Source organism: Natator depressus, chromosome 4 (assembly GCF_965152275.1).
Source record: "Natator depressus isolate rNatDep1 chromosome 4, rNatDep2.hap1, whole genome shotgun sequence".
NCBI lineage: Eukaryota > Metazoa > Chordata > Testudines > Cheloniidae > Natator > Natator depressus.
In genome coordinates, this window is record NC_134237.1 from 32,142,484 (window position 1) to 32,155,878 (window position 13,395).

Here is a 13,395-nt window from a genome sequence, read left to right on the forward strand (position 1 = left end):
CATGGTCAGTAACTACCTAGGTGGGGAGATAGATGCCTCTTTAATTTAGAAAAGACATGAGCTGAAGGTAGTCATTCTGATTTAAGGAACACTTAATAGCGATGGTATTTAATCATTGGAGCAACTTACCTTGAAGTGTGAGCTCTTTCTAAAAGATATGCTTTTGACGCAGGAACTATTGGATGAGGTACTATCACCTTTTATGAAGGTGGTCAGACTAGAGATGATTGTAGTGGTCCCTTCTGATCTTAAAATCTGTGAATGTCTGATAACACCAATAAATACTACACTCCTGCATTTTTCAGAATACAGAAGAGCTGTTTGTGTGATGCGGTTTCCAGAAACCCTTCTGTGTGCATTTCTTCCAGCAGTGAAGTCAACCTCATGTTGTCCATGGCAATGGGTATTCACGGAAGTACCAACTTTCAGGAAAATAGTTCAGAGATAATACAAAAGAAGCTGACCATACCAGCCAGGGCCCGCAACCTCCAATTGGATCCAGCCCCATGGACATCAATAAGATTCATATTTAGGCACTAGCCTCTGACTACATGAATTCAGTTGGCAGGTTCAGGACCCTTGCTTGTAGGTAAGTTTTTGGACTCAACAGTAAGAATGGAATATGTGCCTCTAACTTGCAAGGCTAACGCTGACCATTCAGTACCTCTCAATAGGAAACTGAGAAAAAGAGTGAGGGCCCTTTAGGTCAGATGTCTGAGGAAGAGCCAGCCCCACCTCTTCCTCATTCCCAGGATGAGATTATGAGGACAGGTGGTTTCAGGTGCATTAAAAAAAATCCTATCTTTTCCAAGACCCTTAGAAATGCAGGTGGGTGAGTAAAAGAATCATGTTACCCATAAAAGGGATGTTGAGCTGAAGATCTGTAAGTCCCAAAATATGGATTCAGCTAGAACAATCCTAAGAATTCTGCAGTCCTTTTAAACTAGAGATGGCTCATGCTAGATCATGTAATCACTCTTAACCAGACAAGTGATGTTTTATTACAAAGCTTTTATTAAAAAAACAAATGCTCAGCACATTAACTCAAACTGGAATGACAAAAAAAAATACAGTTGACAGTATTTTTGGCAAAGGCTGTGCCTTACTATTTTAAAAATGGGTACATCGATGCTCATTTCAGTAACTGGCATAAAATCCCACTAACAGGCTAACAAACAGATACAAATACAGAACAAGTGAAGTAAATTCAAGTGCTCGGCTTTTTTTTGTTTTTACAAGGAGGAGGGAAAGGGGTGAGAACTCACTGCAGTTGAATTTACTGGATGTATTGCTTATGTTTATAGAGTGTAAATGAAACAGGAGTGACATGCCTACTGACCAGCTGACTGTGATGTTACATTTATTTAGTTCTCTAAGACACTCTATTACATAGACTGAGAGGCCACTATTTGTTACAAATAGTTTAACAAAAAGCCACATTTTCCATATAGGTTTTTTCCTCGGGCAGAAAAAAAAAACCCTTTAAAAAAAATCAGATACTTGAAGCTTATTTAAAAGCTCACAGCTAGTAAAATATACACCAGTGACATTAGAAACTAAAAAGTTAAAATATAAAAGCATTCAAGTTTCTTAAAGCTAAAACAAAATTGATCCTTTTGCACCATTAAATAAAAAAAGGGTGAGCGTCTTCCTCAACCAGATGAATTCCATTCTTCAATGTGCTATATGGGGGTAGCTGTTAGTCTACATTATTCAGTTGGCTGAAGCAGGCAGAGACAGCTGACCTACCTGTTGCCGACTCAGTATGGAGAGAGAGGCTTAGGAGTGCAGGGAGAAGATGAAAGATGTTCTGCTGACCTGGGAGTTCTGAAATGCTCATTTGTTCCTTTTTATAAATCAGGGTTGGGGTCCTGCGGTAGTGAAGGGTTTTGGCAGTGATTGTCTTTATGATTCAGTGTCTTTAGCAGTGACATCATGGTGAATTCGACCTCCTAGAAAGACCCTGGGGGTGGTCTGTACAGATGAAGGACACACCTGGGGTTTTAACAAGCTTCCATCTCCAGAAGGGGTCCCGGCGTCGCTGCCTTTACTTTGCATGTTGAGAAAGCACTTCTTTTCCCACCTACAGAGGGAGAGGAGAAAAGTGTCAACCAAAACCAATGTCCTTGAAGCAATCTTCAAGGAGCCCTCTGAACAAATACACCTTAACCTGTCTTCCTCTGGGGAAGCCTATGATGATGGTCACAGTAATCTCATGGACCAGCTGCACTAGGGGAGTGCTTTGGGAATAACCTGAGTTTCTAGCAGTGCTTTGGCTCATGTTGGAAGCCAGGTAGAATGTTCAGAGCTCTTGTTTTATATGTTCACCAGATTATTTTGCGTTATTAACATTTAAGGTCCCCATAGCTCTAGAATGGGGAAGTCAGAAAGTGTTAGGTGATGTCTAGCACTGTGCACCTTACAACGGCGTGGCTGTATCACCAGAAGAGAGCTCTCCCGGTAACAAAATAAACCACCTCCACCAAGGAGCAGTAGCTTCCTCCATGGGAGCGCAGCTCCTGCCAGTGAAGTGCTTTCCATCAAAACTTGTCATGGGGTGAGGTGGGGGGTGTTTTCACACCCCTGAGCAACAAAAGTGCCAGTGTAGACCTAGCTTTAGAGAAGTAATTCCCTTTTGTGAGGGGCTTTATTTCCTTGCAACAATTGACCTAGAAGTTTGTTAGAGAATTAGACAGCCTCACATCTCATTACAACAATAGTAGGCATCAATTAGAACTCCAGCTTGGTTGGTGCCTCACTCCCTACTCTCTTTAGGCTATGTCTACACTACACAACTTTTAGCAACATGGCTGTTGTTGCCACAGCTGTGCCACTAAAAGTCACACAGGGTAGTGGCTGTTCAGCAGCTCTCCTGCTGACAGTGCGCTGTTCACACTAGCACTTGCTGCGACACAACTTTTGTCTTTTGGGGTGGGGGAGGGGTTAACACCTCTGAATGACATAAGTTTTGTCATTCAGTTGCCAGTGTAGACATAGCCTTAGAAACAAAGAAATTGTATCTTTTTTTTTAAGCAACTAGGGGGAAGGCCAGATGGGAGGCTGCTTAGCAGTGTCCTCTGAACCCCTGCCATAGCGTGAAACAGAGAACAAGTTGTCCTATCAGCTAGGGGATGGCTTGTAGGTCACTCAGAGACCACAGGGCTCAATTATCTGACAACAGAGTTTGTAAGGATTTTAGGAATGGCTAATATTGTGGCATGCAGAAGGTCAGCAGTGCAAGCCTTAAGTACTGCTTATTACCTGTCCAGAGATAAACAATCCTGATAGTTAGCCAGGTTGAGGTAATACAGAGACCTATAAAGACTAACAGCTACCCCTTTCAAACAGAGACCTATGTAACTGCTGATTCAACAGTCACCCATGCCCTCCTGACCCAGACAGCAGGATTATAAAATAGCTCCTCCCAGTGCTTGTCTAGTGAGTCATGCCACAGTGCTAGATGGTGAATCAGGTATTTTCAGCATAAAGATCAATCTTCAATGGTGATCTCAGTGTTGCTGTTATGCCCTCAACATCTACTTGAACTGTAACCCTTCAGGTACTGCACAACTGCCAGTCACTTAAACTTTCTCATTAGAAGAGCTTTTTAAATTACTGGAATTATATCAGGCACAGACTTCATAGATAATCCAAAGATTTCTTCAGCTGTCCATGAGAAGAGGTGATATCTTATTTGACAAACTTCTCATGGAGAGAGAAAGAAGCTTTGGCGTTTACACAGAGCTGCTCTATGGGGTCTGGGAAAAGGTACTCAGTGTCTCTGCTAAATAAAAGGTGAAACACATGGTTTAGCATAAGCAGTTAACTGGCCACTTCACCTTCTGTGGTCCCTTAACATCTCCAGTCATTTGGGGGGAGGGGCGGAGAATTACAAAACACTAAAGAAAAGGTGGTAGTGATTTAACAAACGAGATAGTATAGCACTGTGGATGAGGTAAGCCAAGAGATGGTAAACCCTTTTCAAGCAAACAAATGGGTTAAGTGTACACATTATTCCAAGGGTCAGGAATGCTCTTAGTTTATTATAATATGTCAAATCGGACATCAGGTTAGAGAATCATATTGCTGAATGGCTCTATCATGTCATCAGAGCTGTAACTAAAGCCTACTAAACTTAGGGTGCAAATATTTATCCGATGTGCCAGACTGGAAAATGCGAAGTACATTCCTGCCAGCAGTTTAAATTGAAGTCTCATTATAGAAGGTGTTTGTACACTGCATGTTGGCTATTGGTTAGACAGTGGTTAACTTATTAATTTAACTCAGCAATTACACAAGCTAAAGCTCTCTAGGGACCAAATCCAAACACACACTGAAATCAAGATGTTTCTTTACTTTAGTAGGTGCAGGATCAGGTCCTAAATCCCAACCAGTAAGTTAAATTATCAAAATAGAGTCCACTAAGAACCATTATTTTGATGGAAGAGAAAAGGTGAAGGCTGACAGACACAGAGTAAACAAGGCTGCTTCAGAAAAGCAGAACTGCACTAGAATGAAAATGCAAATCCTGCTGCTAAATCCATTCAGATCTGTAATTTGAGGGAGAGCTGACACATTCTGTATCACCCTCCTCCCTGCTTAGCTGAATAAGGGAAATTTTCCACTTGGTGCTGTGCTTCCTAGCCACAAAAACAGCATGTAAAGCTGTTGTGCCCTTTGCAAAGAAACAGCTGTTTCAACGGACGCAGTCTGTATTGACTAATTCAGTTCCTATTTCCTTGGAAAACCATCCCAAGCCCCAACTAAAAAAAGCCTCTTCAGTTTCCTGCATTTTTTTTTTAAGTAGCACATTGCTCCATAACATATGGGGATCAAAGAGTTATGAAGGGCTCTACCTTTCCAAGGAGCACGAAAGAGGCCAAGCAAACAGCAGAGGAACACTGGTGAGAGCACCCTGCAGATTTATATTTACTTTGTGCCTTTTCATCCCAGGTTTTCAAAGGTTTGGTCCAGGTTGCTCTTCCTGAGAAGGTTTTCCTCTCAGTCTTACATGAAAACATTCAGCTTCCTGTTGAGGAATGGCCTTGAGGCGCCAGGCCAGTAGTTCACAGCAGTCTGATACAAGTGCTGGGATTCAGAACTACTCCCCATTAGCAGCCACCAATGTCTACTTCACTGAAGGAAATGAAATGCTCTTCTGTTGAGATGATTCCCTACCTCCTCCCCCTTCCCTTACCAGCAAGCCGTCTTTGAAGTCATGAGGTTAAAATAACGACCACGGCCTTGCTCTGGCCTTACATTTTTAAACTGGGACCTTTACTTTCTGAGTCAAAGTACAATCGTAGCAATTCCTGGCTCACATTTTCAAAACCTCTCCTCATTCCTTTTTCCCCACCAGTAGAAGGAGGCTGCTTATGTGATTCCAATTGTACAAGGGGGTGTTAAAAAGGAGGCCTAAAGTTACTGTTTCCAGGGTAATACTACAGAAAATTACACAGTAGTTACCCTGAAAATGAGGGCTAGGATATGGTTTTCCATAGCTGCCTGTTTTTTAAGGCTATGGACTTGAAAGTAACTTCTACTGCTGATAGACCAAACAGTACCTTTAAAAAAACCTGAACAACTATGGAGTTGCCTTAAAGATATAAAACAGGTCAAATCAGGATTCTTTTCAAGAAACCACAGGCATGTGCTAAGGAGACTGAAGACTTCCCACATCTGAGACTTCACTGGGGGGCTGCAGCTGAAGTCTGTCCAAGCCAGGCATGCCCCAGCAAAGCCCAATCCACAAGTGAAGTCGGCGCAATCAAAGACTGCAATTACAGTTCCCTGGCTGTGGTTAGGCTTCAAAGAAAGTGCTGCAAGTCACATTTTACATATGTGAAGTCTTGAGCCTGAGCCACAGCCTGCCATTTGCACTGTACATCAGACTGCAGAAAACACACACCCCTCTCTGTCTTTGGAATAAGTAACTTCAATGGAAATAAAATCAAACATAAAAAAGCTCTTAGATTTTGATAAAGCTGAACTTCAGCAACTAGCAACCCCAGACTTATGATTCACAACTGGCTGTTGGTGAAAAAACAAATGATTTTTGCTTTCCAAAAAAAGTGACCAAAGTTTTGCACCTTTTTCCTCCCTACTCCTTGCAATGAAATGGAATGAATCCTAGTCCCTGGAGGCCTTATGAGCTTCATCTCACAGAACGTTACAAAATAAAGTTACTCATCTTCATGATTAAACAAAGTTTAGGGAGGATGATGGGGATTACAGAGATTCATCCAATTCAGACCAGTTATTGGAAGCGGGGTGTGTAAATAGCCTTACAAGAAGTGGTGGATAAAAGGGAGAACTACTAGCCCTCCGGAAAAGGCTATTTGAGAACAAATGTGCTTTAAAATGGGCTGTATTTGCCTGGTTTTTCCACAGCACTTTGGTGTGGGGCAGTGGAAGGAAGGGTAGGGTAGAGGGTGGGGAGGGGAGGATTTCAATTACAAAACCTGCTTTTTATTCATGTGTTTTGAATGACATGTCAAACTATGTCCTGAGCAAAACTAATTAGAAATCCAAATATGTTATTTTCTTTTGGAGTTTGCAGAACTACGGCTAAAGGCCCAACTTATTGCTACTGTTTCTCAATATTAAAGACACAAGTAAACAGAAGAAAAAAAAAGCCACTAGTACATTCTTAGACTGAAGCATTTAAAGTCACACACACACACGCACACACACTGAGGCCTTATCTACCCAGGAAATTCTTAGTTTCTTCATCCATGCTAGCACCAGTTCGGCTCCATTGCTGGTAGTTACAGTGGGATTACTAGCGTGATGCTGATGCAGCAGCATCTGCTGCTGTTTTATACGACATGAGTCAAACCTACTCCACAGCAGAGTTAATGACAGGGCTTAAAGTGCCAGTGGCTACCTAAAGCCCATGGGCTCCCTCCCACTGGTGGAGTAGAACCAGCAGCAGATTTTGTTAAAGGCATTCTAGAGAGCCTGAAGATGACCCTCAAACTATCACTGTTACAGTGTTTGAAGGGATGATACTGGAAACTCTGGACCTGTTCTTTCCATTTCAGACAAGGAACTGTGTAGTTTATAGTAAAAACTTCAGGTTACCTCGAGGCAGCCAAGACTCCAGCAGCTTCTTTGAGAGAAGAATGATCAGTATATTAAGACCTGCAAGGGAGGAAAATGGGTTTGTGCCCTTTTTGCTGCTTTATGATGTATAATGAACATTTGAAGGAATGAACCTTTCAGAAGAGGTGGGGGGGTTGCTTTATTCTACACATTAGAAATTCAGTTCGTGTCTACACTATTCCTGCTGAAAGATTTGGTCTGATAGAAGAAAGAGTATAATATCACAAGTATCAAGGAAGTAAAACCTGCACAATTGAGAGGAGATGGAAATTTAGTCAAGGTTTCAAATTTTGTAACTCACAACACTAACTCAAGCACCTGACAGTGCCAGGAGGAAAGATTCCCTTCAATTCTCTTATGTTCCAAGAAAGTAGCTTGCAATAACAGGGAAAACTGGATATTCTTGATACTTTAAAAGTAAATCAAGTAAAAATTTCTTCAGATAAAAAAAAAGCAAAAAATGGCAAAAACTTTTTTCCTTGTAAATCACATTTAAGCTATACATTTTTTTTCCACTGCATGCATCCGATGAAGTGAGCTGTAGCTCACGAAAGCTTATGCTCAAATGAATTTGTTAGTCTCTAAGGTGCCACAAGGACTCCTTTTCTTTTTGTGGATACAGACTAACATGGCTGCTACTCTGTAACCTGTCATTTAAGCTATAGCAAGTACAGTTTTTGGTTAGACTTTTAACACTGATTTGAAGAACCAACCTCAAAATTCAGCCTATGCTCATGAATGAGTTAATTCAGAAATTTTATATTGGAACAAAAATCTCTCCGATGTTACAGCCATCTGTTTTTACATAGCTCCATTAACTCCCTCTTTCCCAAGTCCAAAGTTTCCAGTGCAAAGTAGCAATGCAAAGAACTCACTATCCCAGCACCATGGATTCCAAAGGCTCAATCATCATTTCCTAAGAACCACCAACTGCTACAAACAAACAAAAACCTTATCTCTGTTGTGATCTCAAGTGGAGTACGTACATAAGGCAAATAGCAATAAACATTTGTCTCCAATTCTAACAAACAACAACAACAACTCAAGAGGGGATAAATTTGCAAGAAAAAACATATCACAACTATTTTAACAAAAAGCATTCATCAACTTTCGAGTGCAAATTTTTCCACAATGGAACCTGGAGCTATCTTCTGACCTTTGAATATACTGAGGGAGGCTGTGCTTTCCAAAAGCATATGCTGGGAATCAGTGTCAAGAATTCTAATTCCACCTAAATGAGAGCAGATTTCATAAACATTATCCCTATTTTTATAATGAGGAAGCAGACTCAGAAAAAGTAAATGGACCTGCTCACATAATAGCACAGACGAATCTACATCAGCAGATCCATGCAGGGGAAGAGGTCCCTGTCCTTCCCCATCCAGGCCAGGACTAGCAGCTAGGAGCCCCCTGGCTGGGGTGCTCCCAGCAGCACAGGGGAGATCAGACCCACCTCCAGAACCCTCCCCTGACTTCAGGAAGCTGTATGGCTGCTGCTGTCAAAGCTCAACTCTGAAGGTAGTGCAGAAGTGACAATCCCATCACACACACACACACACACCCCCACCCCCCCCTCCCTTCGTCACAACAGCTTTGCAACCCGCCGACTTCTTTTTGTATCGGGTCTCTCACAGTTACAACATTGTGAGCTTTCAGATGTAAACATCTGAAAATGACTAATTTTAAAGCCCTCTGGCCATGAAATTGATCAAAATGGACCATGAATTTGGTAGGGCCCTACCTATATGTATAGCTGTGGAAGCCTTAACCCTGCACACCTTCAGATTTTTGCTCATGGGTCAAAGACTTTAAACTGGGGAGAGGATCAAAGATTAAATAAACAGACTTGTCTGGGGGGCATTGAGAGCTAGTTGTTTAAGTACCAGATCAGGCTCAGGAGACTGTTGGCAGAAGTCACTTTGCCAAGTCAAAACCTCTGAGCCTCAGGTTGCTTATTTGTAAGATGGTTGTTTTCACGTTTACTTTACTACATAATGTTAGAGTGTTTCCTAAGTGCAAAGTACTATAAAATGCCAGCCAGTGGAAGAGGGGAAATAAAACTCAGGACTAGAGCTGGTCAGAGAAACATCAATGGAACCATATTCTGTTGGAATATGCAGTTCCATTGAAACTGAAACGCTTCATGATTTGCTTCATTTTGCCAAAATTTCATTTCAGGAGGGAAAAAAAGAAAAAATTCTGAAGGTCAAAACAGGATGTTTTGAACATTTTTAGGACAAAATATTTTGATTTTGAAACTACTTATAACTTTTGTAAAGGAGAATTCTGAAATTTTCAGGTTTCCTTCTCATTTGAAATTAATCTAGATTTTGAAATCTTAAAATATTTTGTGAAACGATTTCCATCCTCTACACAAGGCTCTACTCAGAACTTCAGTTGCCTGTCTGGTACTAAATTCACTAAACCATGCGATTTTGAGCAGGTGTGGAGGTGGACTATCAGCAGCCTCCCCTCCTCCTTCCCAAAGGTCAAAATTAGAGCAAAAGTTTCCCATTCCCCCCTCATTCCAATAACACCTTAAAAGTTTTTGTTTGTTTTAATATTGTCTATGGAGGGGATCATTATAACATTTCAAGATCTTGTAAAACAACCCCTGCCTCACAGAAATTTCCTTTGAAATAGGGTTTTGTTTTATTAATTAAAAATGTTGGTTCTAATTAGTCAACACTGATTTACTTACTTTTTGGACTTCATAAGTTTGGAGTATGAAAAGGGACAAGTCAGTTTCACTTGTGTATAGCTCATCTGATTTCACTTTCTAGCTCTTGTAGCAGAGTATGTGGGTTGCAAATATTGCAAGTTGGGATTTCAATACCAATCAACTTAATAGTTTAAATCCATGGAATCTCTTTGACCTTAAATTTATAAAGAAAAAGGTTAGAAAATGTATATGTTCACCCTAGATTCACCTGCTACTGGTCCCTTAAAAATCAAAAGCAACAAACCACACACTATGCCCTAGGTAACAGATGGAGACATGGTACAAAAACTTAATAGGGTTATTCTGTTATCTTTTGGCATTTGTAGTAGATAGTAGAAGAATGCTCTATTCCTCATCTCTCCCAACAGGTGTCACCGTATTCTCTATGTGTAACCTGAATAGGACAATTTTTTTTATTTTTTTTTTGAAAAAAATGTTTGTCTTTTTTGTTTCTTCTTAATGTATGAACACCTGAAGGGAGGAGACTTATTTGTTTGTCTTTCACCTTAGAAATGTCACTATCAAATCTGATCTCCCCTTGGTTTTCTGGCAGACCTGCTGTATACGTTAAGTCCATATGTGCTTTTACACATTCTTTGAAGCTTCAACAAAAGATACCTATTTCCAAAATGTTAGTCCCTGATATTAACACCTGTTTCAACAAAAACATTTTAAATAGCTTGACAAATTATCTTCTGCTCAGTGGCCTGGTTCTCACTCAAAACATGATATTATCATCATTACCCTAGTTCTCCAGCCAACAGAGAGCTTCCAGGGTAGACAAGACCTAATTTCTCATGTGAGAACAGATTTTTTTAAAAATGTAAATAAGCTTTATACATCATAATGCATCAGAGGAGACCACGCACTTTGCTGGTCACTTAAGACTTAAAATTAGATTCACTGTTGTAGTCATATTGCCATTTTTAAGGGAAAGTGGCGGGGTAATTATTTTCACCATTATAGTTTAGGTTATTGATAAGCCATACTAGAGTGAACACCTCTCTCTTGCTTCTCTGCCAGGGTCACAACGTTTACACCTCAAAAATACTTTTGCTGCCAGCCACCTTGCCTGTATCCAAACACACTTTACTAGAACACCACTGTGAGCCACAAAGGAAATTTATAAGCATTAAAGTAAATAACCACCCCCCACAACTCCTGACACATTAACACATCCAGGGTCACATTTTTTATGTTCTCCACACCTACAGGATCTCTACTTATTGAGCTCTCCAATCTGTCACTGGATTGCTTTTATTTTTTGCTCATCTAACAGCAATTTAAAGAGCTTTACCACACAAGCGATAAGATGTGTACTTCATCTTTATGTTTCTACATGACATCGGCCAGGAAACTCTCTGACCAAGTTCTTTTCCATGTATTATTTATGGAAGTAGGTTTGATCTAGTTTACATTATTCTTGTCATCGTCTCACTCATTTCCACTACTATTTAGAAATAAATTTTCTTGTTTTGGATTAGTTAGTTACCCACTATTTAAAATGTCATCCCCTTTTTTAATAGCATTTTGTTCCAATATTCCTGTAAGGGAATGGATACTTAAATGTAAAATAATTCATCTTCCACTTAAACTTCACACACACACAGTCAAAATAAGCCTCTTTAATATGTTTTGATTGTAAATAAAAATTATTCAGGTTTTGTCCTCATGTTTGAGAGTGCTGCTGAACTAAATGCTAGTCCTACCAAATTGTTGAAAGCTGCAAATAAGGATATTTAATTCTCCCAGCTTTATTCGTAATTATTTTATCACTCCTTAACTAGTGGAGAACTTGACAAATGGCAGGGTGCAAATCATTAAGTGATATGCCAGTCGCAATTCTTGTACATGTCAAGTTAAATATTTCCACATTTCAGTGTAACAATCTAGAGTAGGTTTTTTGTAAGTTTGTTTTTTAGTTGTACCTTTCCAGCAATTTAGTAGTTATTCTCAGTTCATAATGAGAAAAAGCAGCTTTTTTGATTCTGTTAAAATAAAAATTCAATAAAGGAATCTGAAATCTCCACTTTCTGTACAGAAGTTGCTGCCATTTATGGGTTTGCGAAGGATGCTTGCATTCAGAGTATACAAGCTGTCTCACCTGCCCCCTCAAGAAAGATGTTTTCATTATCAATTCATTGATCTGAAGCCACCCTCTCCACCAAAAATGCAACTTTTACCATTGGTAAGTTGTAACCTTAAGATTTATTCTAGAAAAAGCATTTTCCCAACAAATAGGCAATATCTGTTTAAAACCACCACCACAAAAATACATTTGGAGACCATTCTGTAATGCTTTCAAATCTGCCATATGCATTTGAGGATCACAGAGTAGTTTCCAAACACTGGAAGGCCAGGCACCGAGCTCAGCATTGCAGCATGCCATTTTCAAACAACTTTATTAAGCTTAGTCAGAATCCAGTCTCCAAGTCTCATGCAGCAGACAGATCAGCATGAAGCAGGGTTTCAAATGAAAACTAACTTTAAATCACCAACAGTGGAGCAGTAACAAGTTTACTGGTATTCACACGTGGAGAGGTGAGCAACTCGTAAAGCAATTAGTTCTCATTAAATGATGGATGAGCAAAAAGTTTGAGGCCCTGGCTTAACTTGGATACACTCAAACAGGTGTGGGCACACCTTTCCCTATACCTTAACTCAGAGGCTCTCAACCTTTCCAGACTACTGTACCCCTTTCAGAAATCTGATCTGTCTTCAAATTCAAAGCTTCAGCAAAACTACTTGCTTACAAATCAGACACAAAAAGACAAAAAGGTGCCACAGCACACTATTACTGAAAAATTGCTGACTCATTTTTACCATAATTATAAATCAATTGTAATATAAATATTATACTTACATTTGAGTGTATCATATATAGAGCCGTATAAACAAGTCTTATATGAAATTTCAGTTAGTATTGACTTTGCTAGTGCTTTTTATGTAGCCTGTTGTAAAACTAGGCGAATATCTAGATGAGTTGATGTACCCCTGACTGAGAACCACTGCCTTAACCCATCTCTCTTTGAATGTATCTTCTGCATCTTTCTTTTTCTAACCCCTCCCCCGTCTCATCCTTCTTTCAACTACACTCCCCTTAGTACAGAAATCTCAGGCTTATCTCCCCTGCTTAGACCTAAGGATTCTCTCTCTTTGCTCCCTCTCCCAACTATCCTCAGAGCCCTGACCACTTGCCCTCTGACCTCCAATGGATTCCCTACATTTGTAGAGATGGTGTGTGGTGTGCCAATTTAGCACTTTCTGCTTCCCTGAGATCTTCAGTTCTCAGACCCTTTAGTGAATCTCGTTTTAAGGGCACTCCCAAATGCATCATCATCACTCATCCCCAGGGAAGTCCCAGAGACAGATTTCACAAATGTCTGGCCAGGACAAACTGCAACAGCCCTATTGTGGGCTTTGTAGTACATTAAGGAAACTGATGCCTATTGTAGGCAAACTATACCCTGGACTGGGTTTGGAAAGGACACCTATCCTAGCCTTCAAAGTAAACGTTGTCCAGTCTTAAGTTTGGTGGACTTATGTTTTCTGAATCAATCTGCCCATTC

At 40.2% G+C, this 13,395-nt stretch overlaps 1 protein-coding gene across 6 annotated transcripts in view; it reads right to left on the reverse strand.

Annotated features, from left to right (window-relative positions):
- Positions 1 to 1,060: 1,060 nt before the first annotated feature.
- The window catches only part of LEF1 (lymphoid enhancer binding factor 1), a 106,790-nt gene continuing 94,455 nt past the window's right edge, over positions 1,061 to 13,395 (reverse strand). For 2 of the 6 annotated variants that reach the window (XM_074950724.1, XM_074950726.1), the window contains exon 13: positions 1,065 to 2,083. In XM_074950724.1, coding sequence (XP_074806825.1) covers positions 2,004 to 2,083 — 80 coding nt within the window. In that variant the 3' untranslated portion in view covers positions 1,065 to 2,003. Of the gene's footprint in view, positions 2,084 to 13,395 lie in introns of all 6 variants that reach the window. The other 4 variants (XM_074950729.1, XM_074950727.1, XM_074950728.1 and 1 more) reach the window with 4 other exon arrangements.